The 25,310-nt window shown below is 51.0% G+C and overlaps 13 protein-coding genes across 13 annotated transcripts; 4 read left to right on the forward strand and 9 right to left on the reverse strand.

The window, feature by feature from the left end:
• The first annotated feature begins 957 nt into the window (after nt 1-957).
• BU24DRAFT_278750 (uncharacterized protein) lies at nt 958-1,456 on the forward strand. Its single transcript, XM_033522682.1, has one exon. The coding sequence runs from the start codon at nt 1,083-1,085 to the stop codon at nt 1,368-1,370; it is 288 nt and encodes a 95-aa protein (XP_033379669.1). The 5' UTR covers nt 958-1,082; the 3' UTR covers nt 1,371-1,456.
• Nucleotides 1,457-1,624: 168 nt separating this feature from the next.
• BU24DRAFT_376429 (uncharacterized protein) lies at nt 1,625-4,320 on the forward strand. The gene is made up of 2 exons (XM_033524619.1): nt 1,625-2,634; nt 2,752-4,320. Exons 1-2 carry the CDS (start codon nt 1,986-1,988, stop codon nt 4,143-4,145), a joined length of 2,043 nt encoding a protein of 680 aa, XP_033379670.1. The 5' UTR covers nt 1,625-1,985; the 3' UTR covers nt 4,146-4,320.
• A 141-nt stretch (nt 4,321-4,461) lies between these two features.
• Nucleotides 4,462-6,534, reverse strand: BU24DRAFT_397780 (general substrate transporter; the record flags this gene model as incomplete). The annotated part of the gene is made up of 7 exons (XM_033525358.1): nt 4,462-5,021; nt 5,097-5,394; nt 5,471-5,696; nt 5,759-6,087; nt 6,147-6,266; nt 6,325-6,357; nt 6,418-6,534. 7 exons carry the CDS (start codon nt 6,532-6,534, stop codon nt 4,603-4,605), a joined length of 1,542 nt encoding a protein of 513 aa, XP_033379671.1. The 3' UTR covers nt 4,462-4,602.
• A 1,219-nt stretch (nt 6,535-7,753) lies between these two features.
• Nucleotides 7,754-8,572, reverse strand: BU24DRAFT_466053 (uncharacterized protein; the record flags this gene model as incomplete). Its single annotated transcript, XM_033532331.1, has 3 exons — nt 7,754-8,002; nt 8,076-8,179; nt 8,398-8,572. 3 exons carry the CDS (start codon nt 8,570-8,572, stop codon nt 7,754-7,756), a joined length of 528 nt encoding a protein of 175 aa, XP_033379672.1.
• Nucleotides 8,573-8,775: 203 nt separating this feature from the next.
• On the reverse strand, nt 8,776-9,622 carry BU24DRAFT_354887 (uncharacterized protein; the record flags this gene model as incomplete). The annotated part of the gene is made up of 2 exons (XM_033523827.1): nt 8,776-9,291; nt 9,347-9,622. 2 exons carry the CDS (start codon nt 9,620-9,622, stop codon nt 8,776-8,778), a joined length of 792 nt encoding a protein of 263 aa, XP_033379673.1.
• A 107-nt stretch (nt 9,623-9,729) lies between these two features.
• BU24DRAFT_278886 (uncharacterized protein) lies at nt 9,730-11,236 on the reverse strand. The gene has a single exon (XM_033522683.1). It carries the CDS (start codon nt 11,181-11,183, stop codon nt 9,810-9,812), a length of 1,374 nt encoding a protein of 457 aa, XP_033379674.1. The 5' UTR covers nt 11,184-11,236; the 3' UTR covers nt 9,730-9,809.
• A 149-nt stretch (nt 11,237-11,385) lies between these two features.
• On the reverse strand, nt 11,386-12,284 carry BU24DRAFT_435827 (HET-domain-containing protein; the record flags this gene model as incomplete). Its single annotated transcript, XM_033530123.1, has 4 exons — nt 11,386-11,444; nt 11,534-11,995; nt 12,050-12,100; nt 12,227-12,284. 4 exons carry the CDS (start codon nt 12,282-12,284, stop codon nt 11,386-11,388), a joined length of 630 nt encoding a protein of 209 aa, XP_033379675.1.
• Nucleotides 12,285-13,498: 1,214 nt separating this feature from the next.
• BU24DRAFT_435828 (guanosine-diphosphatase) lies at nt 13,499-15,340 on the reverse strand (the record flags this gene model as incomplete). Its single annotated transcript, XM_033530124.1, has 3 exons — nt 13,499-13,556; nt 13,619-14,987; nt 15,040-15,340. 3 exons carry the CDS (start codon nt 15,338-15,340, stop codon nt 13,499-13,501), a joined length of 1,728 nt encoding a protein of 575 aa, XP_033379676.1.
• Nucleotides 15,341-16,906: 1,566 nt separating this feature from the next.
• Nucleotides 16,907-17,813, forward strand: BU24DRAFT_495536 (uncharacterized protein; the record flags this gene model as incomplete). Its single annotated transcript, XM_033534137.1, has 3 exons — nt 16,907-17,022; nt 17,070-17,148; nt 17,200-17,813. The coding sequence occupies 3 exons, from the start codon at nt 16,907-16,909 to the stop codon at nt 17,632-17,634; spliced, it is 630 nt and encodes a 209-aa protein (XP_033379677.1). The 3' UTR covers nt 17,635-17,813.
• Nucleotides 17,748-18,696, reverse strand: BU24DRAFT_278971 (EF-hand superfamily Ca2+-modulated protein). Its single transcript, XM_033522684.1, has 3 exons — nt 18,540-18,696; nt 18,288-18,487; nt 17,748-18,227 (listed from the first exon to the last, which is right to left on the reverse strand). Exons 1-3 carry the CDS (start codon nt 18,540-18,542, stop codon nt 17,813-17,815), a joined length of 618 nt encoding a protein of 205 aa, XP_033379678.1. The 5' UTR covers nt 18,543-18,696; the 3' UTR covers nt 17,748-17,812.
• A 1,574-nt stretch (nt 18,697-20,270) lies between these two features.
• Nucleotides 20,271-20,753, reverse strand: BU24DRAFT_413010 (uncharacterized protein; the record flags this gene model as incomplete). Its single annotated transcript, XM_033526136.1, has 1 exon — nt 20,271-20,753. The coding sequence occupies one exon, from the start codon at nt 20,751-20,753 to the stop codon at nt 20,271-20,273; it is 483 nt and encodes a 160-aa protein (XP_033379679.1).
• Nucleotides 20,754-21,627: 874 nt separating this feature from the next.
• On the reverse strand, nt 21,628-23,218 carry BU24DRAFT_279001 (Clavaminate synthase-like protein). The gene has a single exon (XM_033522685.1). It carries the CDS (start codon nt 22,841-22,843, stop codon nt 21,647-21,649), a length of 1,197 nt encoding a protein of 398 aa, XP_033379680.1. The 5' UTR covers nt 22,844-23,218; the 3' UTR covers nt 21,628-21,646.
• Nucleotides 23,219-23,593: 375 nt separating this feature from the next.
• Nucleotides 23,594-25,018, forward strand: BU24DRAFT_443713 (MFS general substrate transporter; the record flags this gene model as incomplete). Its single annotated transcript, XM_033530599.1, has 2 exons — nt 23,594-23,621; nt 23,652-25,018. 2 exons carry the CDS (start codon nt 23,594-23,596, stop codon nt 25,016-25,018), a joined length of 1,395 nt encoding a protein of 464 aa, XP_033379681.1.
• Nucleotides 25,019-25,310: the final 292 nt, after the last annotated feature.

Genomic DNA, 25,310 nt, shown 5'->3' on the forward strand with positions numbered 1-25,310 from the left:
ACACACTCTTTCTTCGCCTAGCACGACTGAAATTTTCTTCTTTGCTTCCTTTTTCTTCGTCTCTTTTTGTCCTCTTTTGCATGCGACCTCCACTCCGCCGCCACTTACTCATCCTGTCCGCCCGCCTAAGAGTCTACCTAAGACACCGCACCCTAGCTTTGTCTTGTCCTGGCTTGTCCTGTCTCTGTCTGTAACAAACCCAGAATGCGCTCTCCGCTGGAAGACGCTGGGGCCCTTTTTCCCATTATTCCCTTTGGTGGCGTCTAGCCTAGTTCCCCCTCTCGAGGGATTCTTTACTTCCGACAGCCCCAAGCATAAACGATCCAACATCAGATGTTACAATACCAGGCCCGTCCACTCAACCAAGCCGTCTCCAAAGGGGGCCACTAATTACCGCTGGTGCTGGTGCTGCGACTGTTACTGCTGCTACTGCTGCTGCGACAGGCCCTAAATTCGTCTACACCTGCTGGCACTCCTCTATGACCACCAGTGTCGTAGCACAGGCTGCACTACTCGTGCATTCTAAGTATGGCGCAGAGTAGCGCAGTGTCGTGTCGTGCACATTATCGAGGAATCATGCTATTATGGTACTGTGTCACTCGGATGAAACCCTGTCGTGCCGCCCAATAATGTAGCCTATTCTGGAGATCCTCGACATACAGGTACTCGTAGGACAGACACCGTGCTGCAAAGCAATAATAATCACATCGCCGTGTCCGAAAGTCACAATCCGCACACGCACTCTTCCGATCATCTGGTATGATCATCTGCTTACTGTGTATGTACATTACTCCATGTTTTGGCGTCAACAATGTCCATGTTCGGTTCTCCATGTCGATCCTCAACGGCCAAGGTTCATGCGGTTGCACAGTGAGGAAACTCTACTCGGCATCTCCTCGGCCCTGGGCATAGTCCCCGAGACGGTTAACTAACACTTCTCACTCTGTAACTAACACGAGTAATCACTCGTGATGGCCTTTCATCACCAATTGGTAATCATGAAGAAAAATGAACTTGTAGATCATGTTTGCTGATCCGGCAAACGAACGATTTGATATCATGTTGTTCCCATACGCGGATGGATGCATTCTGCTTCCGTGTGGTGTTTCCTGTTCATTGTCTTTTCTACGAGTACGAGGTATGATTACCTGTGTGTAACTAACACGTTATCTATATGGCGCTATTGGTGCGCCATCTTCATGCGTCGCCATGCAATGTATGCGCTGCCAGTTGGCGGCCCCTCTTTTCTCGACTTCAGAGGGGACAAGCTCGGGAGGGAGGGAGGGAGGAAAGGAGGAGACGGAGGAGATGAGTCCTTGAGGGGTGGAGTGGAGAGGGAAAGGACTGCTCATTTTATCCACTCCATATGAGTATCCTAAGAGTGAGACTACCTATAGTTACCACGCGCCGTCTTACTACTCACTTGAACAAGAATGCATACAATACAAACAACAAAGAGTCGACTACTCCATACTCTCCCCTCAGATTTATCTATCATGCCAATTACTCCTGACTTCAACCTGTGCGTCTTTATTTACAATTGCTAGCTGTGGACGGCTGAAACAGTCCTCTCCTTTATTTGACCATCCACCAATGTTTGATTTAGTGCACATGCCCTTTTCGTCCCGTCTCCTGCATATGGGTATACAGCTGGCCAGCTGAAAAAAAAGTACACCAGCCACACCGTGCGAGAATGTAATACCATCTCCAGGTCTCAGATCGCCGCAATGGCTCCTCAACCTTATCTACACGCTCACCCTTTGCCCGTTCATGATCGCCAGAGGGACGTGTTAATTGCGAACGCGCTCTATGTTTCGGGTGGTGTAGATGCTTCGGCGAAATAACGTCATTGCTACAAAACAATTCCACCGCAAAATACACAGGCCTCGACGTGTAGCGCCGACCACGACCCCCGAACACCCCCATTCCTACCTACGTCTGCGCCGTCGTCGTCGTCGTCGTCGTGGCACGCACAATCTCTCACGATGACTTCGCCAACAGACCCAAAAGTGCCCGACGTAGCATCCACCGAGGGTCAACAAACACAGGCTCAAAACCCCCCTTCCTCGCCGCATTTGCGCTTTGGACCTGACCGCGAACCGCTTCGACTCGACACCTCCGACAACACACACTCTCGCAAGCGGAGTGGAACCTCGAACACATCCACAGCTCCTTTCCCAGACGTCGGTTCCCTTCTCTCGCCCATTCGCTCCATTCGCTCCGTCAATTCTGGAGATTCGGGTCTCCGAAGACGGCCCACGCGATCGAACACCATCAGAAACTATGCGTCGCCCACGCGGCCGACATGGGAGGAACCAGGCGCAGAGCCAGGTGTAGATACCACAAAGGAAGTCGAGGTGCATCACACATTGCACAGGGAATGCGACATCACGGTCGTGGACTTCTCCGACGAGAGAGTCGAGTCTCACTCGCTGAACAACACAACGCTCGACGAGTTCCTCTCCCGGCCCAAGGAGTCGTGGGCAATGTGCAGATGGATCAATGTGAACGGCCTTAGTTGGGACGTCATCAAGGCACTTGGAAACCACAAGAAACTACATCGCCTCGCCATTGAGGATCTGATGAATACGCGGGGCCGCACAAAAGCAGACTGGTACTCGGATCAAGCTTTCTGTAAGTCGAAGTGTTCTCCACATGGTTTTCCCCTTTTGCACAACCTACGGATCCGGCAATCGGCCCGCCGAATAACTTGATACAACACTTTATAGAACACAACTAACAACATAACAGTACTTCTGACTCTATCCAAATTGGTGAGAGTTCCAAGTGACTCTGATTCTGAGAGCAGCGACTCTGATTCTGATTCCGACGACGACGATGAGAAGCCAAGATGGCCAAGACGCTCCGACCGAAAGAAGGAAAAGTCTAGATCTTTCGTCGCACGTGTCAAAGAGATCTTTGGTATCAACCAAGGACCCTCAATCCACAAAGACGTGGAGCGGACTTGCCCGGCACCAGAGAAAATCTTTGATCCCAGAATCGCTGGTCGGACGCGCCATGACGCCACTCCGCCAGACACGTTCCGCACCCTTCAGCGGTACCGTGGAGGCCCCAACCAGGACCGGATCCTGTACATGGAACAGCATTCGGCGCTGGCGAAGAGGAAATTGGCCGTCAACGTCGAGCAAGTATGCATATTCATATGTGCAGACAACACGGTGATCTCGTTCTTCGAGGACTCTGGCGGGGAGATCGAGGCACCGATGCTCTACCGCCTGAACCTTGAAGACACCATCCTCCGCCGCAGCTGTGATGGCAGCATGGTCGTGCAAGCCATCCTCGACGCCATCATCGATCTCGCCATCCCCGTCGTCGCAGCCTACGAAGACGCAATGGGCGAGCTGGAACTCGACGTCCTTCGTGACCCTGACATCTGGCACTCCCAGGCCCTCTACATCCTCACATCGGAAATCTCCCTCCTCCGCAACACCATCCAACCCATCATCTCCCTCATCAACGCCCTCCGCGACCACCGCTCCGAGCCCGTCACCACCCCAGGCCACAACGGCCTGCCCACCCGCCGCACCATCTCCTCCATCGCCATCTCCCCACTCGCCCACACCTACCTCGGCGACGTCGAAGACCACTGCATCATGATCACTGCCTCCCTCGAGCAAATGCGGCGCGCCGCCGACAACCTCATCGACCTAATCTTCAACACGATGGGCGCCTACCAAAACGAAACCATGAAAGTCCTCACGGCCGTCACCATCTTCTTCCTGCCCCTGACCTTCCTCGTCGGCTACTTCGGCCAGAACTTCGCCCGCTTCTCCGGCGTCACGGACCACTCGGACGGCTTCTTCTGGATCATCGCCGCCCCCGTCATGGTCGTCACCATCCTCATCCTCCTGAGCTTTAGGATCGGCAGGGAGTGGCGCCGGTGGAAGGGACGGTGGCAGCTCAGCAAGGCGAAGCGCAGGTCGCGGCCCATGTACGAGACGAGGAAGGGGGTTGCGGGCGGGTTGGCGGTGTCGATGGCGATGGCGATGCCGCAGCAGGGGGGCGTCAATGGAAGTGGTGGGGATGGAGGTGGTCGTGGTGCGCCGCGTGGGCACAGCAGGATGAAGAAGAAGCAGACATTGTACGCGAAGAATATGAAGGGTCAGATTGGCGGGTCGTTTTGAAGACAATGGGGGGCTTTTCGGTCGATCGTCCTATCTTGCTGTTCGTTTCGTCTCGCTGTCCTACTGCCTGTCTGGTCGTAATTATACTGTTCATTTGATACCCACCCCCTTTCAAGAACCCTATCATAGAAAACAAACTACGAGGTACTACTACACTGAAATACAATATATCTATATCATATCACTCTTCCTATTGATGTCTCTTCGATACCACGGCCTTCCATTCGACAATCGTACGTACGGTTGTATACTCGTACTTGATAATTCAACCTAAACATCACTCAGCCATCACTCAACACTAAGGCGTCAAACTCTTTTGTCTTTAACAATAGTCATTTCACTGTAAGATTACGTATCTACTTCTCCCTGCTCATCCTCATCCCCTCCTCTGCATTTCTTTCTTTTCTTTTCCATTCTCTCCCAAGTTCCGCAGATATGTACATAAGACCTCGATGTTCTACGAACTCCGCCTCTCGACGTGAACTTTCTCCCCCTTGCCCTCCTCATCCGTCGACGAGAACGCCGCTCCGTCCTTCTCACCACCCTCGTAACCGTGTGCATGTGCCGCAGAAGTCGCACTCATCCTCCTCCGCCTCGCGCCCTCAACCCCTTCATCCTTCAAGAAAATCGAATCAATCTCCTCCAACGTATAATTACTCGTCTCAGGATACCACTTCCACACGACCCCCACAAACACGAACGACAGACCCCCGAAGAGCAGATACGTGCCCCAGCGCAGGCGGTTGACGAGGATCGGGGAGATCATTACGACGAAGAAATTCCACATCCAGTGCGCGGCGACGGAGATGGATACCCCCCTGGCGCGAGCTTCCAGGGGCAGGATTTCTGGGCCGTAGACCCAGGGGACGACGTTGACTATCGTTCACCTTCGCGTTAGCAATTTGTCCATCCAGGAGAGAAGGGGGAAGGGGGGGTGGATGGAAAACGTACTCGTCCCGCCGAAAATAAGCATCCAGAGGAAGAAGAATGCGATTGCGGCGGAGGAAGTGGTAGTGTGGCCGGGCTGGAGGAGCCCAGCGGCGCACACCATGCAGATTCCGAGGCCGAGGCAGCCCCAGAGCATGGTGGGACGGCGGCCCATGCGGTCGAGGGCGAGGGCGGGTGCGAAGCACCCGATCACGAACATGATTTGTACGCAGCCGCCGACGATCTGCGCGGTGCGGGCGTCGAGGCCGACGTTTTGGGTCAGGATTGTTGGGATGTAGTAGACGATTAGGTTGGGGCCGACCTATGGGGGGAGGGTTGGGTGTTAGTGGATGGGTGGATGGATGGGGGAGAGTGTGAGAGGGGGTGGGTGGAGGTACCAGTTGGTTCATGAGGAGGGCGAAGTAGGCGAGCATGACGCGGCGGCGGGTCTGGAGGCGGTCTTTCTTGAAGAGAGCGCGGTTGCTCTTGACGTTGGATTCGGTGTCGAGGGCGTTTTCGATGGCGCGGATCTCGCCTTGGATGTAGGGGTCGCTCTCTGGGAGGTCGAAGACGGCGCAGAGGACTTCGATGGCTTCGGCGCGGCGGCCGCGCTTGAAGAGCCATCTGTTCGGATGTTGTCAGTATGTAAAATATTCAAATGTATGAAAAGAAGGGGGTAATTCTACCGTGGCGATTCAGGAAGACCGAAGATGAGAGCAGTGACGATGATGGCAAAGACGAGCTGGAATGCGATCGGGAACCTCCACGCAATCGACCCCGAGAGATACGAAAAGCCAAAGTCCATCCAGTACGAAAGCACGATACCGACGCCGATGAACATGACTTCCCAGGATACTTTGCGACCTCGCTTTTCCGCCCGGCAGAGTTCGGATTGGTAGGTGGGAACCGTGGAGCTATCAATGCCAGTGCCCAGTCCTGTGATGACTCGGCCGACGACGAGATGTGCTACTGTGAACGCTGATGCTTGGAGGGTTGCGCCGACGAAGACGAATGACTGGAAAGGTGTGTTAGTTATGTGATGCCAAGGGGAAGACGGGGAAATGTAGTCGTTACCATTGCAAGCCACATCGACTTCCGTCGTCCAAGGCGATCACCAGTGTAAAAGTTGAGAATGCATCCGCCCAAAGCACCGAGACAGTATGCAGACACGATAGCGCCGGTTTCAGTATCATTCTGAGATATAATCAATCAATCGAGAAGTTCCACGGTTGGAAACATGCTCGCTCCTTACCGGGTGGTTGAACTGATTTTTGAAGTCTTCCATCTGCCAAGTTGTGTCAGTAAACGACGAAGGGTTGATTCAATGGCTCTGAAATCAACGAACCTGTAGAATTCCACCTAAGACACCTTGGTCGTATCCAAAGAAGAGGAAAGCAGCAAGACAGACGCTGGCGATTCCTCCACGCAGAGGTGCGCCATCTTTGAACCAATATCTACCCATATTGACGTTTCAAAAGGGTGACGATTCGACAAATTGATCGATAGCAGTAGTCAACAGCAGTATGAATATAACATATGCAAGAGCTTCTCGACACCAATATTATCTTCAACAAAGTGCTTCCCACTGCAGAAGTGTAGATCCCTTTCGATGGCAGCAGACCCATCCATCTTATATACGATCGCCAGCACCTGAAGTCGGGTCCTGGGAATTTTAAGGTATACCCGTTTGGGTATGTCGATATCCTTGGCCGACGACGACGACGACATGCCATCCAACGTCTTTCTCACGCGTTGCGGTGTGTGCCATGGCCATGGCAGCGCAAGGTTGTAGTAGCCTCACAAGCTAGCGTCCTTCGTGGAATCCGGGGTCCCCACAACACTCCGTCATCGTTAGTACGATTTGGAAAGAGATCATCGTTTCGCCCTCGGGCAGACCTACCGGACGCAGCTGGGCACGCTCAGATTAATCCCCGATAGTACTGTAAAACTTGATGGGGGAACACAGGTCAAGACGCCTTTCCTGCTGCAGAACTTGTCGACGATGTTTGGGTTTGTGCAAGTCATTCGATGGGTGAGAGTTCCAGGGAACTGAGTCGAAGCCTCGCTAAGGGGGCGTAGAGGTCGACAAGCCTATCGAACTTTGAGGAATGGCGGAAGAACATTCATCATGGCTTCGAACGTTCGAACGTCATCCCATACGCCGCCACACACGCGACTTGCACGTTGCATACACCCATCGTTCGATTTCGGAACCGCAGAAAAAACGCACAATACCTTAAACTAGTCTTTCCATGCGAATCAGCACATGCACAAACACAAAGGAATTCCCTAAGTCCTCTGCAACACCCAATAAGCGTCGTCGCTAGTCGCTTGGGACTTCGTCCGTAACCAAGAGTCAAAACCTGGTCTAGAGCGCTCTCGGTAAACCTTCTCCAGAGCCGGCAAGAAACTACGAAGGTAGTTGTTAGGAACCAAGGATGGTCCCGAGTCGATTTATACCCTAATTGGGTAATCCGGATCGTTTTGTTGACAGGGGCAGGGCGGATTTTTGATGAACTTCAATAAACTATGGCGGGAGTCGAATGTTTTTTTTTGCATGTTGTGTTTATTTACCTCGGGAGCTTAAATTTTGGTGAGTTATCTTGGGTATCAATGGATGATGCATGCCAATGGACATCAGCGGCGACGATTCATACTGTTATGCGGAGGAAAAACAACTTCTAAAGAGGTGGCATCAACCTTCGACCCTCTTCATTTTCTTCCCCATTGGGATGCCATGACCTCCTCAATCTATTTGCGCTCATTTTGTTCAGCCACTTGATCATATCTATGAACCCAGCAAGCCGGTCGAGCAACTGATTCTGCTCACCGCGCCAGGTAACCAAATACAGACCATTGATGCCGCGACCAACATCCAATTCCGAAAGCACGAAGCCGCCGACGACTCTGGTTGGCGCCAGGACATTGGACTGTCGTAGATACGGATGCTCGTGTCAATACAGTAGTCTCCCCTGAGCAAAGTGATGGGTTGGAAACACTCACATTCATGTGTTCGTCGATGCGATAGCATGGCTCGCTGGTACTATACTTCTTGCGGTAAACCGCGAGCATTATCTTCGCGGCGTAGTACTGCTGCCAGTCTAGGGCTGAACGGACGCAGGTGTGAGCACACTGCATAACAAATAGCTATAGCGATACATATTCGTGTTCACCATGCCATATATTCAGACACCTGGCCGTAGAAAAAGCTTGGGTCAGGGATGATTCTAAAACCAAGGCTTGAAGGTCGCCGGAAGTGCCTCCCTCTAAGCAGTCAATGCTTCTTCGAGGGCGCTCGAACTACTCCCGGTCATCTGGCTCTGACCAACAGTTACCTTTCGGAGGATCTTCTGGATCTGTCGAGCGTCGCTTCGCCGTCGTTCAAGCTCCTGCTGCGATCGGAAAGCCTGATTCTCTTGTATGTCTGCAAAGCGAGGAGTGAAATCCGTAGGGACGATGTGTAAATGGATGGTTTCTTTCCTGCCCGAACTGTGTGCCATGAGTGTCTTTCTGGATCCCTATTCCCATAATTGTCTTACCTAAAACTTGCTGACAGTCCTCTCCTTATGCGTCTTGTTCAGCATAGTAGAGTGTGTTGGCAGAAACATCCCGAGATATGTGGGAGTGATCTATCCAGTTACCACCGATACGGCTCGGTTCGATTAACAATCTAACTAACCGTAGATTCTGTCGTAGTCCTCTTTCACTGGTCTTGAAGTTTGTGATACAAAGCAGCCGTTACGCAGACAAAGATTGCAAGAAGGAAACTTCCAACCCCGAAGCCTTGCTCTTGCGTTTTCGCAAGCCCCACGACCATCCCAGAAACGACAAACGCAACGGCGACTCCGATAGCTAGTAAAAAACCGAGCACAGCATGATTGGGTCCATCGAGAATGTGGATTCCCCACCCGAATGAAAGGTCTGAGTCCATTGTTGCCTCCTGGCCATTCTGCTGATTAGTTGCGAGATCCTGCGACACCTCAGCTAGTACACTCTCATTCAGCTTCTTAGGCAGACGCCGAAGCCAAGTGTTCTGGGTATGCTCTCCCCATACGTTCCATCTCGCTCGGTGTAAATAATGAAGAAAGACGTTGGCCGGCATTCTGGTTATAGGACACAGATAGTCGTAACGCTTCTTATCAAGCTCTTGTTGAGGTGGAAACTCATCAGGCTTCTTGTGAATTCCGGCCCCATACTGTGTATCCCGGCTGACAGAAAACTACAATGTTCTTAGCAGATAGTGGGTGGGCAGGGAGCAGCGGTGGAGCACCTACCATAACAAAATGGACGTCCCGGGGCCGAAGGAAGAGTCGCCGCAGTCTAATGCCGCGGCTCACTTTGTACTTATCCCAAATCAACTCGAACAGCTCGCTGTCCGAATTTACACGTGAGATATCAATTTCGTGGTGATCGATAGCGTAGTTGCCAATGTTTACGCAAACCTCGAAGTATCTAGGTGGAAAAGCTATATCTACTATATAAGACGCCCCAGAGAGTGAAGGATTTGAAGTACCTATGGGCTTTTGACTGCTAGAGCTAGCGGATTGCATGCCTCCAAGGCCCGGAGACGGACCCATGGATTGCGTATGCCCGAGATGAGTGGTTTCAGGGACACCTGTAGCTGAGCCTGCGATCGGTGGAGACGTCAATGCACCGCCTGAAGAGGCTTGTTGACTGAAAGGCCCACCCCACCACGATAATTCTCGCTTCAACTGATCCAAGGCTTGATCGTCGTCGTCATCGACGGGGAAGTCTCCCCAAAGAACGGTGTTGCAGGACTTGGGCAGTCAGCAAGCCTAGCAACTTCAAGGAGTAATGGGGAACACCGAGACTTACGCAACGCCACCGGAGTCTCCTATATCCCGGCCGAACGCGAGGAACAAGAATTTCGACAAGATCATAGAAGAAGAAAGAAACGCCCCAGAAGTCCAAGAGACCGGAAATCAAGTCCCTATAACTGCCACGATTTTGGCGAGCTCTCGATTTCGATTTCGGCTCTTGTGCCATATCCTGCTGTAGGTAGGTTCTAAGCTCAGCAGGTAGTTTCACGCCATGTTCTGTCTGTTGTTGGCCTGGCTCAGATGCAGCTAAGTCCGCGAGTGTTTGTTCAGTCTCTACTTCAGCCTCTTCTTCAGTCTCTTCTTGAGTCTCTTCCTCAGTCTCTTCTTCAGTGTCTGTGTGGACCGGCATTTTTTCCGCTGGTTTCTTGGTGTCTCTGCTATGGTCTCCATCAACTTTCAACCAAGTCCGCATCGCCGTAACATGAATTCTAAAAGCCTCAGAATCTAAGAGAAAATCTTTGACTTTGTCAATATTTGGAAACAGGAGGCCGTCATTGAGCTCCTCGTCAGATTCACTTTCTTCAAACGTCTCGTCAGCACTTTCGGCTAGACCTATTGGATTCGGCTCCTTTGCGTCAACGCTTTGAGGCTGAAGCGACGACAACCATGTTTCCAGGTCCTTCTTCCCCAATCTAGGGTCCGGCGACCGGTTCGTTTCCTCAAACCCGGCGATGGTCCAAATGATTTCATCAGCTATACGTCCCGCGAGCTCCTGTACAAACTTGGCGGCTTGAACTTCAAGAATTCTGTTCGATGCCTCCTTCAGAAGATTCCGACCATATTCCTTGATAAAGCCCCGAATATGGACACGTGCCTTCCGTCTTTCGACGTTGAGAACCGCCAAAGTGTATAAGGTTTTCAAGTCCTCTTGACTCAACAGTGCTCGAGAAACCTCCCGGATTCCGATGGTCTGGACTGGGTTCAGGCTAGCCGTCGACGCTGACGAGGTCGATATTCCCCCATCTGAAAATATACTCGCAATGTCAGTCCCAGCATCAGAATCTGTGTCCAGTATTTCGTCAATCTCAGTCTTGACTCTGTCGATGCTAGCAATGTGATGATTGTCCGCTGGAATATCTTCATGTATATAGAGCTTTTTTGTGAGATCGCCTTTTTTGAGAACTTTCTCTCGGACCCATTCCCCCTTCTTGTATAACTGCTTTTGTGCATCAAGCAGTTGGTACTCGTAAAATGCCTTCGAGAAGTGCAATCGGGCCTTGCAGATTGTATACCTGCTTATAATAGAGTAGCCCTTACCAATTTGAAACATGCGCACTTCATCGCCCGTACAGTATCGAGCAGAAGGCTTTAATAACTTGTTAGTATACATAATTTTAGATAATGAAATTTTGTCTTAGAATCTAGAGTAACTTACCTCTTTTAGATTTACACTAGACTTGCTTGTTGGGATCGCGAATGGGTCTTCAGGCATTTCGCGATCTATTGTGAAATCGACTTCATCTTCCCAATCTTCAAATTCCGCGGGACCTTTGCTCCAGTTCATAGATCTCTGTATCTCCGTCCGGAGCCGCTTGAACGCATTTTCCCGTCCTTCTCCATATATGATCGGCATATAGACGCCGAAAATGCCTAACAGAGCATAGGCTAGATCCTCTTCACGTTTTGTCGTGCGTTTTCTTGCCCATGAAAACCTCTCCGCAATGCTAAAGTTAGATAGAGGGCTTCCTTGAAGAGCTTCAATAGCAATTCCTGTAGTGTCATGAATCTCTTGCATAAGTGAAATCCTATTCCCAAGCAGTAGGCCCTCTCCAGAAAAGAATTCAACTGATTTTGGAGCAAGTAGCTCTTGTAGTGACCAGGATCGAGTAAACCATCTGCTCTTTTGGAACATTAGTTTCCATGTCTGCTGAGAGGATAGATCGCTTTGGGCCAAGCCACCGGTCGAAACATCTTCTAAGTATACGTAGCATTGCGTAGCCTTAGCGTACCACTGGAACATTGAGTTGATAGCTTCCTGGAGCTCTGCGCTGCTTGACTTGTCAATGCAGCATGTATCCACCCAGAAGTAGCCCAAGCCGTCTTTAGCAGCTTCCTCGCCACAGAACTGAATCTTCTTGATGCCTTTTTTTGATCTGCCGGTATCATTGATAATATCTTAAAAGGTGACCTCGTCACCATCAGCCCCCCAGGTGTGAGAAAGAATCGCGTAGGGTGGGATGCTGTTGCCTACGTATTCCACCAGACTGAAGTTACCGTCATGTTCAATCCGCAATAACCGCATGATGAAAGAAGGACAAGCTAGTTATAATAAAAGACATAGACTGCATACATGCAGGTAAAACATAGACAAACAGACGGCCAAAGAGCTGTAGTCATGCAAAGCAGAGGAAAGCGTTATAGAGCAGCACATAGAGTTAGTGGGGCAGTGTAGCTGAGCTTATATTGTTGCGCAGCTCTATGCAATTCACAAGAATCCTGGCTTAGCACTAATCCTAAACAGGAGCCTACATACAACACGTGGATCCAGAATGTAGATCAAGATAACCTTTCATCCCTAACCCGGTCTTCATCAACCGTGCTTAGACTTCTATCTATCTTTGGTATCCCCATCTTCTAGGATCTGGCCTAGTGATACGGGCACCGGAAACTGGCGTACGATCGATTGCGAACTAGATTCATATTCCCCACTGGCCAGCCACGGTGTTGACCTACAGCCTCGTTCCGTTCAGTCTCGGGCCCTAGCTCGTGTATTGGTCGGAATCTGGAGTAGAGGTGGGGATCGCGGTTGCGGCGTTGGTGTTGAGGTTTGAGCTTGAAATGGATGGTGTGTGCAGTGAGTGAATTTCAATGCGTATAACAAAGCTGTAAGGAAAGACCGAGTATCATTTTTCTAGACCTAAAAGCGTATGAGTGTGTAGGATGGTATGGTGAAAGATTTCTTCCGAATTCGTGGCTTGTTTGTTTTGTGACGTACTTAGATGTCAGGGTTGTGTATATTCTTGAATTATCAAGGATGATAATATACAATTAGTTACAGTCAGGGCATCGACATCACATATATCAAAACGAATAATGTGCTCTTTGGATTTGAGTGTCAATTCTTGTCATGCATTGTCTCCTCCAATTCTCCAACTATTCAACCCCTCCTCCTCAGAAGCCACGTTCCTCACGTGCCCCTACAACCATAAAATCCTATCTATCAAATCCCCTAAAAGAAAAGGGTGTCGAAGAAGAAGAAAGACTCATGTCCGTGTCCGTCCAAGCTCTTACATAATACACAATGTCGTGTTTGAAGATCAAGAAGAGTGTAAAAAGGGGGTAGGAGAAAGTGTAAAAAGGGAGGTCATTTATTTGTATGCTTCTGTGACAGGAGATAAAAGAAGTTGAGGAAAAAAGAACGCCGAGCCGATGCAGAGTGTGTGGAATTTTCGTTCGTTTGGTTTGAGCTGGTGATCCGATGGCGCCGCCCCTCACTCGTGTCGTGGAAATAAGTGGTGGGAGTTTTGAATGGGGTATTACAAAATGGGTAATGTGGCACCAGGGAAACAGCGAAGTGGTTTATAGGAACAAAAGGCCAGGCGGAAAAAGAAGTGAAACATGTCTATTTTGTTTGGGCGAGAAGATTTATTGGACTTCCCGGACCTTGCACTTCCAGCCTGATTCTTGGCTGAGGAGAGGGAGACTGGAGGATGTGTTAGTTTGAGGATCAAATGAGTGAGATAAGGGACAAGCGTATAAACATACCTAGCGCCTAAGCACCAACCCAACTCGTTGCCCTTGATCTTCTTTGCGATCTTGACTTCACGGTTGATGGGCATCTCGTAACCGGTGTGGAGGAGAGCGAGCTGGAAGTTGAGATCCAAGCACCACTCGGGGCGGTCCCTGAGCTCGGTCATGGCATCGGGAACGCTCTCGAACACGTCCCATGCTCCCTCGCCGTGGCAGACGCGGTTGGTGAGGTCCTTGAGCTCGTCGAGGGAGAAGGACTCGGGCATGCCGAGGGGCTGTGTACGGTCGTAGAAGTAGGAGAAGAGGTAGACGTCCTCGCGAGCGAAGGTCTTCTCGAAAGACGGCTGGTGGACACCGCGGAAAGCACAGGGAGCGAGCTTGCACTCGGCATCCTTCTCGAGAGTCTTCTCGGCGAAAGAGCGGCAGAGAGCGGGCGAACCCTCGGCGGGCCCAGTCATGTTGACGGAGACAGAGGCGCCCAGGATATGGCCCTGGGGGAGCATCACTTGCACCTCCTTGCTCATGCGGGGAGCGATGCATGGGTTGACGATGGGCTTCTCGAGCCAAGCCTTGGATTCAGAGGCCTTGTTCTGCTCGTAGACGCTGTTAAGGACGGCAACGTGGAGGTTGTTGCGGGCTTCCATGAGACCGTAGCCGAGGTAGGAGTGCTGGTAGAGCTCAAAATGGCGACCGCCAAAGTCAAGTTCGTACTTGTGGTCTCCCGGAGCGAGCTTTTCGGGCATGCCTCCGTGCGGGCTATCCTTGAAGGTAGGCTCGAAGACGATTTGGGTGGAACCACCACCAAGATCGAGCACAGCAGCAGTGGGAGACTTGTCGGGGCCACCAATCTTGCCCAAAAGGTAGTTGGCAGTGATCCAGGCATAAACACCCTCGTCCTTGCCGTCCATGACCTGGACACCGCCCTTCTCCTCAGCAACGACTGGGAAGGGGAACTTGGTCTCAAGACGGTTGCGGACAGCCTTCAAGATTGCATCGCTCATTGCCTCACCGAGCTTGCGGAGACCTGCCGTTGCCTTGACGGCAACAGGCGTGCATCCCTGGTATGCGGGTGGAACGTTCTTCACAGCAACTTCCATGAGGACATCCAAGCTCTGCGCTGCGCCCTCAGCATCTGCCTTGTACGACGAAAGACCAGATCCACCCTCCTTCTTGGCGGTCATTTCGAAAACCTCGCTCTCGAGCTCTGGAGTAGGTCCGCAGTTGTTGAACTTGTAGACGTGGATACGAGAGCCTGTGCTGCCGGCATCGATCATGAGAGCGTACTGGATGAGTGGCTTCTCCTTGGAGTACGACCTCTCGCATTTCGAGGTTTCGGCACCTTCAGCGGCGGTCTGGCCCTTGCCTCCTCCGCCGGGAGATGGAACTGTACTTTTGTTTAGAAATGCATCCGGTCGCTTGTAGATACCAATCCTCACCTCTCGCTATCGCATCATGGGGAGCGACAAAGTATAATATGAGCAAGACGAATGCAATTATGCCACCCGTCTTGAGGTAACGCATGCGCTGTCCCTGATTCATTACGCCTCCCTTGTAGTCCGTCATGAAGCCTGCGGAATTTGTACGGCGATGACGATCGGGCTTTTCGAAAGGGTCGTCGTCAGAGTTGTTTGTGTTGACTCGAGGGAGAGAAACGGAGGTGCGTCTTCGAGGGCCGCTATTGAAGCTGAAATAGGACCAGATTCCGGGACGTCGTCGGACGTCAACACCGCTTGACATATGGGGGAGGGGAGTTTAAGGAGACAGAAAGAGCATGGGGGACTGGTAGGGAGTTGTTGATGTTAGCTTTAGTTTATTTTAGGAGATACGAGGGGGTAGCGACTGGCGAATGGTAGTTCTTGTAGGGAACTAAGTGGTAGTTAAAGTATGGAGGAGGAGAGACGGAGGAGAGGAGGAGGGGGTAAGATGGACGATAAATTTACTTAGTAAAAAGTTGCAGGGCAGGGGGGAATTGAGTAATGTTAAACCACAGTTAGGTAATTAGTAGATACGTACACAAGTTGCTGGTTGCCAGTGAATGAATGAGTAACTGTAACACTAAAGAGTGAATCAAGCCAAGGGATTTGTTAACCAAAATGTATTTTCTGTGTTGGTTGCAGTCGCGAATCCGTGTTCGCCCCCTTTGTCGGTTGCACTCGCGTCGTGTTCTTTTCGGACTGTCCCTGATTTCTTGGCTCTTCCCTACCTGTAGGCTGTTGGTAAGGCTATTCCTACAAAGGTACCTTATTAACGATTTCCTGCCTTATGACAGGCGGAGGGCGGAAGACGGAGGATGGAGGAGACTTTTTTAGTGGTACGTACTAATCATGAATTAATGCAACATTTATCTGGTCTAAGTCGTTTTTCTATTCATAGCCGGCATTACATCCCTTATTTGGTGGTGCTGCATATGTATTTGCTAACACTTTCTCCTATAACGAAATTATGACATACTCATAATATATAACTAGTCTACTTGTACGAAGTACAGAGTAGAACTACTTGTAAATGAACATACAAGTAGACATCACTTGTCATGAGCAATATTAGGCAGTTATACTCCGTACATCCCTATGAGTTATCTCGTGTGACTATGTATTACACACATTGAAGCCCTACATTACTACACGTCGTACTCATCGATTGATACTGATGAGTAGGTACGTACGTATGATACTATATCCATATGCGGCATGTCTCTCTCGGAATGGCTAATAGTATTTCTTCGCCAAACACGCAATTAATACTGCTAAATTTCGAGCACGATGCACCATAAGAAGCCTCGTCTGGCTTTTGAATATAATTATAAATTCCTGAATATGTTCACAGAAACATCTCGCTCGTCTCCTCCCCATTTGGAAATGCATCCCCCGCGATGTACCTCTCGACGCCGGCCCTGCCCACATTCCACTCATACCCAGGATGTTCTGAGACAAGACATAATTCTTCCGGTCCGCTCTCCGGCTATGCCGCAACATATTACTGATCCTTCGAATATCATTTATATTGAAGCCCCGCATGCCACGATCACCTACCCTTAACATTCCATAGCAACATGACCATGTGCAGCTCCCCATCTGTCCAACTTGCAGAATCTAGGCTAGGTTTCCCCAGAGCCAAGACGAACGCCCTAATGTAGATATATGGGGAAATCATAGTATTGCAGCTGTTCATAGATGATGTCAGCCCTGTAGAAATAACTTGGGCTCTGGAATTTAAACTAGTGCTTTCCTCCATGTAGACAGTCTTGTTCCCTCGGTAGATTCTTCATTTTCATTCTGTTCGATATCTTCACTTTGTGAAAATATGATGCTTCAAACTGTCTCCGGGTTGGGCGCATTGCTCCTGGCTGCGTTAACAACCCAGGCGCAAGGTCGTGCCCTCGGTGACAAGCCAACGACATACAACCTCTGGTCTCGAGAGTGCGTCTCCTACAAGCTTTCCAGCCCATTCACTAACGGCTTCGTAGACCCAAGCCACGACCTTCAGGAAGTACACCTTACCAAGGGATGGACTTGCCGTTCCGCCGCAACGGCACATGGCAAGATGTATGCTCAACACATCTTCCTGGTGCCACCGTCATCCTAACGTCTTTCTAGGTAGGCGTCTGGCAATTCCGCGAAGACGTAATCGCCCAGCAACCGTTCACGTTCACGCTCGGCCCTGGCCGCACCAATCAGACATACACCCTCACCGATGTCGCAACTGGAAAGAAACTGGCATACACGGAGGACAATCTCGATCTCGACGTGAACTACGCTATCATAGCCGCTTTCATCCTGACAGACCAAGGCAACAATAGGTACCAGGTCGTCGACGATTGGACCATCGAAAAGGATAAGTACAACAGGACGATACTCGGGTTGGGCCCTCTTGACGCCAAGGAGAATAATGGATTCTGGGTCGGTAATGATGGAATTTGGGCGGCGCAGAATTGTGCGTGGTCAGGCAAATTCTGCGATGGGACGTACTTCTTCCAGTGCGGGGCGTGCTACGGTATTCCGTCCGTCATCGAGGTCATGGAAGCGAAGTAGTGGACTGGGAGCCTCGACGAGTGTCAGTGGACAAATAATTTTCGAGTGAGATCATGCGAGGATCTCAGAGATGCTCTTATCTTACATTATATAAAATCGTAACGCCGAACTCCATGCTAAACATCGGGGAATCATCCATTATACGGTCGTCCAACGCTTCCAAGCCAGCTGAGATCCCTTAACCAAAAGACACCCCAGCCCTCTTCATGACGCTCTCAAAGTCTTCAAGGTTTACGCCTCCTGGATTTCCTTTTCCCTGGGGTGCTCCGTTCGCTTCGCGAATCATGTCTTTCAATACATCGTCTGGAATGTCCTCCCTTAGCTCTTTCGCGACCCTCCGTAGATGTGCTAACGTGATGGGCCCGGTACTGCCATGTGTGAACAAAGTATAAGCTGTCCTGACCTCCTCCATATTGCTTTCTTCGTCATAGTCATCGTCCCCCATGTCTTCATCTGATCCCTCCTCTTTTGATTGCATAGCGATGGCGGCGTACGAAAGGAAAGGAACAAATGGAACGAAGCCTGTATTCAGCGGGTCTATCGTCGAGAGGATGTCAGGAAGCTCGGATTTGTCGGGTGCGAGATTCAGAGATCTGGATGTTTGTCAGTACTCCATGTTTTCTCGATATGGCGGATCAGAAAGAGGTAAATACATTAAACATCTTCGCACATCGTCTCTCCGTATCGCACCCTCCTTTGAGTCTTCATGGTCTGGGTGATTCACCGCGAACAGACCGAACGCTTCTCGAATCTCAGCCTCTTGTTCTGCAGTCAAACCATGTTCTTTGGCGAGTTTGGATGGGCGCTTCTTGGGCGCTGGCTTGCTAGATGCAGCAGCACGACGTTTGGGGGGCTATTTCGATCAGTATCTCATACTACTTCGATTTGACTCAAGATCAACATACCATTTTACTCGAAGCTTTGCGAAATAATGCCTACGCGACCACGCGACCTTGTCCCCCACCTACAATCACTCTTTCGATGACGCGGAAGCACGGGCTTTGAGCACGTGCCATATGACTCTTAGCGCGACACACGTGACACGACGTCGTCAAATTCCCAACCTCCAGCCTTTTTTTTTCTCTACTCCCCACTAATCTCAGGACCCATATAAACCCTCCCCACCGCCACATTTCTTCGTTCTATTTCTCTAAAGCTTTCGTTTTCGCTTTCTCTAAGCGAAACCATTTTTCATTGCGCACATTTTTTTCGAGTCTGTTTCAGCATTTTCTCCTCCGTTCTTGAGCACCCGACGCGCTTTCGATTTCTTCACCAAGTCGCATACGTTTGTCTCTGCAACACTTTTCACGCAACGACCGCAACCTCGAGCACCACTCGCGTTTTTCTTTCCATCCGTTTACTCCAACGCTCAGAACATCTCGCATTTCGCCATACTTGACGCTTTCCACGTTCAACATTTACCGCATTATACCTCTCTCACTCAACACATTCGTCATCATAACATGGTCTATGGACCTAGGAACCTGTGCACTCAAACATGCTTTTCAAACCGGGCTTGCTCCCTAGACTGAGATTCGGGCCATGTCCCAGAAATCGAATGTCACTGGCTGAAAATGCCTATATGGAGGGTCCACCACACGAAGGGTTCGCCTCACGGATTAGTCGTCTCATGAAGGGTTCGCCTCATTGAAGAGTTCGCCTAAGGGGTTCCAGTGGTTACCCCGAGAGGGTTCGTCTCGTGAAGGGTCCGCCTCATGCAGAGTCTATCCGATGAAGGGTTCGCCTCACGATGGGTTCGCCTCGAAACAATCACCTGAAAATGGGATTGCCTACAGGAGTCGCCTGAAGTAGGGGCTGCCTAAAAAACTTTCATCGAGGGACAGCAACTCTTTCAAGGAGTGATAGCGCCTCTTTTTCTCATTTCTGACCACCATGTGGCAGATATTTTCTGAGGGACAGCGCCTCTTTTCTCTTCACTGTTCACTATGTGACAGATGATCTTCTCTCATGAGGGACGGCGCCTCTTTTTCTCTCCCTGACCACTATGTGGCAGGTATTTTCATGAGGGACAGCGCCTCGTTGCTCTGATCACTAAGTGACAGATGACTTCGTAAGGGACAGCGCCTCTTTTTCTCTACTCTGACCATCATGGCAGATTTCATGAGGGACAGCGCCTCGGTGCTCTGATCACTAAGTGACAGATGACTTCGTGAGGGACAGCGCCTCTTTTTCTCTTCACTGTTCACAATGTGACAGATGATTCCAGCAGGACAATGATCCGCATATTTTGGGAGACGTCCCACAGTCCAGTTTGTCGGTAACACGCTCCTGGCTAATTTCAGCACGAGAACTTAGTTTGATCGAATCGTTCCTTCACCGCCATTGCGTCTGAAACGTTTTCGTATTCCTTCGAAAGTTCTTTCCCCTTCAACGGCGTGACGACTGACAAGCTCATCGGTCGATATTTCCAATGCCACCACAGCTCGTTTCGTGAGCCTCTATCGTCGACATGTTCATCGCAACGTGCGACTGACGAGCTCCAAGGACTGCCCTGGCACGAAATAGTCCGAAGTTTGTTCAAGGAGTCCGACGAAAATAAAAACCCTCACCGCAGGCAGATAATCGCTGCCCTGTTCGAAACAAGACGATCCGAAGACGACCGCTGATCTCTATTATTATTGAAAAGAGCGGACCTTGAGAGTAGGGGGCAACCCCCGATACCAGGAGAGGAAACCGTGAGGCTGGACCCTAATAAAGGCTTTCGGCATTCGCGGCGACCGATCTTGGTGGAAGAAGCCGACAGATATTGGGCCATTTTCATGGCTCTGACAGGTCGTGAGACCCTTGGCAGGTTTTACTCTTGAGGCACCCAATCTTATAAAACCACCCAACATCAAGTGGGCATCTTGCCAACTGATAGTTACAAAACTGCAAGTCGACCGCTCGACCTCACGTAGCGGAAGGTATTCCTTGCCGGCTTGCGTTACCAGCAAGTTTGGGACCGGCTTGGAACAAGCATCACTACGATGACCTTGACGCAAGCAATAAAGGTCCGATGTCGACTCGCCATTAATAAACCGTAACTCCGAGCATGTTACAGCCAGCATGAGCATCATGACACCCGAGTCCACTCGGTAGTCAAGGCTAGTCACCGCCATGCGATGAAGGCTCGTTCACCTCTGCTCCATCACAATCCAACCATTAGTGAAAAGACACCTTCGGGTAACTGACATGGCACATACGGCAACGCTGTAATACTATTTACAACGATATGGCCTAAATTAGATGTCAGCAACATCGCTGAATGCACGACTCACTAAAATGATGAAATGCATATCAACGGATGACAGGCGATCGCACTCTGATCCATCGCCGCTCGCGGTTTCCCTTCGTGAAAAGTTCTCCTCCACCAAGACGCTTCTATGCGCTTATGCAGTTGAACATGGAGCAGGTTTGACGTTCCTGCGTGCAAAATCGTCAAGTGGGTTTCTGTGGGTTTGCATCACATGCACTTTGTGCATTTGATCATTAGTGGCTTCTGGGGCGTTCGCAGTTTCGGCTGTCCATATGTGGGTTTCCGGGGGCTTCATTCTTATCCTCTCTCTTGTTCCCCTGGCCAGTCCTCAATTGCTGGTTTCGCTCGGTAAAACGGCGTAACCGCTGCCATTCATGCAATGCATCTTGGAGAGGACTGTCCGGCGGGAAAGAGATGATGGTCAAGAACAGCATGACTTCGGTCATGTACTTTAGCTTCCAAATATGCTAGAGCTCGTCACAACGTTATGCACCACGAATGGCGAGTGTGGACAGGGAAGCAAGAGTAAAATCAGCTACAGCCTTACGAGGAGGTAGTGCCTTTGCGGTTCGTTTTCGTTGGCTTTATATTGAGTCAGGGAAGAGCAGCAGAGGAGACAAATTCTCTTATACACTTGAACTTCTGTTTAAGTTGAATACAAACATTCTTTCTTCCATCACTGCTCGTCGTGTCGCCAATAATGTGATGTATACGTGAGTGAACTATTATATTCGAACTGATCAATATAACCACCAGCTAGTCATCCAAAGCCTTCACGACTTGTGCCCAACTCCCTTCACTACCATATCTTCCAGGAACCTCCTCGCCATCAAAGAGACTCGCAAGCACGACACGATCTCCCTGCTCTCCACCCCAAGGTTGTCGACCATGCTGTGCGATCACATTGTCATAAACCAAAACATCGCCTCTCTGCCACTTATGCAACACACGAATCTCCTCCGTAATCTCCGCCAACTTCTTGATATACTCCTCCGGAATCGGCGTCCCATCCCCATAAAGCTGCTGCGTGACATTCCTCCTCTTCTCGCCCTCCGCCCCAGCAACACTCCTATGATAATATGCCGCGAGTCCCGTGAACAGCGTCGGCAGCCCCGTCCCCAGCTGCGTCCTAATCGCCGGCAAATGATGCGTCACGACCAGCGTATCGCCGCCATCCTCCCACTCCCACGTCGTATGCTCCCCACGTCCATACCTCGCAATCTGCCTCTCGATCTTCGCCCTCCTCGTCACCTCATCATCCCCCTCCACAATCTCCTTCCCAAACGCCTGCGCTAGCGTCGAACCCCCCTCATACTGCCTATCCACCTTATACGTAACCCGACTCCTGATCCCCTTACTCGCAAGCGCCTCCACAAACTCCGGCAGCTCCTCCCTCGCGCGCTGGAACAGTTCAAGCGACGACGATATCGGCGTCTCGCCGCCGACCTCGGGCGCCCGGTGCGCGTAGAAGAAGATGTAACCCGGTGCGTGCGGCACCTGCGGCGACTCGTTGTGGTTGTATATGAGGACGTCCTTTGGCGCTTCGTTCGCGGGCGCGACGTTGGGGGCTAGGAGGGGTCGGTCTACGACGATGCCGATGATTTCGTGCGGGGAGAAGCCGAAGGCGTGGGCGAATTGAGAGAAGGTGGTTGCGTTGGTGATGGGGAGGTCGCGGAAGAGGAGGGCGCCGTGTTGGGAGAGCTTCTGGGTGAGGGTGTGGGATTTTTGGAGGGTGCGGATGGTGGAGAGGACGGTGGGGAGGGTGGGAGGTGTGGAGGTTGGGGTGGAGGGTTTGAGGGCGAGGGGAGTGACCGTGTTGGGGGGATGGGGAGGCCCGAGAATGCGTTGGTTGGTGGAGGGGAGGGTGAAGGGTTCGAAGATGAGTGGTGTTGAGGTGGGAGTGTCGAGTGTGAAGTGCTCGGTCGCTGGAGGTGGTGCTATGGTCGTTGCCATGGTTGAGGTCGGATGAATGGTATTCTGATGTACTCGAATTGACTGTCGAGGATCACTTTTGCTCAGACCGACTCGACGACAGTATAGCGAGTATACTTATTATATCACACATCTGCTATCAGAATACCCACTGCGTACCTCCATCAGACGAGGGTGGGGAAATCAAGCACCTCCCTCACATGTACCGAACATCGCCATAGGATTCATTGATCGGCCCAGTCAACTTCGACATGTACCCCGCCAAGTGATGCTGTAATCCCTACTAAAATTGTGCAACGTCAGCCTTACCCAACGAACGCACACCAAACATACAACGACTTGCAAACTTCGAGGGATGATCGTCAACGTGCTGTTGATAACTCGGTAACCTCCAACCGAGGTTTTGGGGATTCGAAAAAATGGGGTGACACAAGATGCCAGGGCACGGCGAGACGATCGTCAAGCTGGGGTGGCATCGCGTGCTTTGCTTCGCATGTATGCAAGCTGTATATGTACGTACGTAGGATCAGAGGAGGCAGTGAGCGAGACCGGAACGATCTCTTTCAGTATAAAAACGTCTAAGATATACAATTGTTACTCGTCCGTCATTCCTCGTCTCCCTAACACCGGGAATCTGCAGAGTACAAGCACTCGACCGAACCAACCATTAGGGCCCCCTTTCGAGGATATCAAATAAGGAAAGATATTTGGCCAATCTAGCATCAACTCACTTATTATTGGATTGTATCTCTTATAGACCCCATTATCAACATGTCTTCACCAAAGGACTTATCAAAAAGTCCGACCAGCATCACCGACCCCGAACCAGCAACTCCCCCTGAACCTGCAACTACCACCATTCCAACCAAGATCAGTTTCTACCGCTCAACCCTCTTCCAGATTCTCGTAGTAGGAATATGTGCCTTCTGCGCGCCTGGGATATGGAGTGCTATGAATGGCCTCGGCGTAGGCGGTTCTCAATCCCCTGACCTAGTCAACGCTGCGAATGCCATTCTATACGCCTTCATGACACTGACATGTTTCGCGGGGCCCTGGTTAACCAACATCATCGGCTTCAAGTACACACTCGCAATCGGAACCCTAGGTTACCCCCTATACGCCGCAGGCCTGTATGTCAACAATCGCTTCGGCTCCACCTGGTTCGTCTACGTCGGCGCTGTGGCATGTGGTATATCAGCCGGCTTCTTCTGGAGCGTAGAGGGTGCCATCGCAACGGGTTATCCCGAGTCTCACAAAAGAGGTCGCTACATCGCGACGTGGTTCACCTTCCGCAACTTTGGCAACATCATCGGCGGTGCAGTCTCCCTGGGAATCAACCACAAGATCAACCAGCGCGGGAAAGTAGGCTACCAGACGTACTGGGGCTTCATCGCTATCCAGTGCCTCGGTTTCTTCTTCGGTCTCCTGCTCTCCAACCCTGAGAAAGTGGTCCGCGACGATGGGACCCGCATCGCAGCACCCCGTGGGATTCAATGGAAGGTCGAGGGCAAGGAGATGTGGCGTCTCCTCAAGAGCAGATCCATCCTCCTCCTCACACCCTTATTCTGGTATTTCGGCTGGATCCAAGCGTACCCAGGCACATACCTCGCGACCTACTTCACCGTCCGCTCCCGAGCCCTGGGAAGCTTCATGTCGGCCGTAGTCGGCACGCTCGCGACCTGGCTCGGCGGCTCCCTCGTCGACCTCCCATGGCACAAGAGCAGACAGGTACGCGCCGTCTCCACCTTCATCCTCATCGCGGCGCTCAACAGCGCGACCTGGATCTGGGCCGTCTACATCCAGAACGAATACCACCGCACCAAGCCGACGCTCGATTGGGGCCACCAGGCGTCGTTTGGTCGCGGCTTCGGCGTATATCTCTTCGAGCGTATCTCCCTCGGCATGGTCGAGAACTATATCTACTGGTGCATCGGTAACCTGTCGGATTCGCCGGGCGATCAGATCAGATATAGTTCGCTGCTCAGGGGTATCGAGACTGCGGGCGTGGCGGTGGGATTCGGTGTCCAGGCCGTGCCAACGAAACTCATCGCTACCGCGAGTATCAATTGCGGGCTGTGGTTCTTTGCGTTGCCGTTTAGCTATTATGCTACCTTGCAAGTTGTGGAGAAGTTCAACGAGATCGATCGGGAGAGGGAGAGGGCGCGAGAGACGAGCCCTGTGAGCGCTGCAAAGTAGATGCTTCGTTATCCAATTTCATTCAGCCTACTAGACACAATGAAAGGATCTATTCTACTGTTGAATATTTGTCAACCTACTGTTTCTATACATGTGTAGCATGAGAGGAAGACACAACGTTCGTCACTGAACTGTAAACTAGTTTGTAAGGGCACTCTATACATATCACCAGCAGAATCCAACCGCACGATCTCTACGTCATCTCAGGAGACTTGGACTTACAGTCTAAATTACTACGAATGAAATAAACAAAATAGATACTACAACCCTCTAAGATGATCAAACTCGAGCC

This window comes from Aaosphaeria arxii (assembly GCF_010015735.1).
Source record: "Aaosphaeria arxii CBS 175.79 unplaced genomic scaffold BU24scaffold_9, whole genome shotgun sequence".
Taxonomy (NCBI): domain Eukaryota; kingdom Fungi; phylum Ascomycota; class Dothideomycetes; order Pleosporales; genus Aaosphaeria; species Aaosphaeria arxii.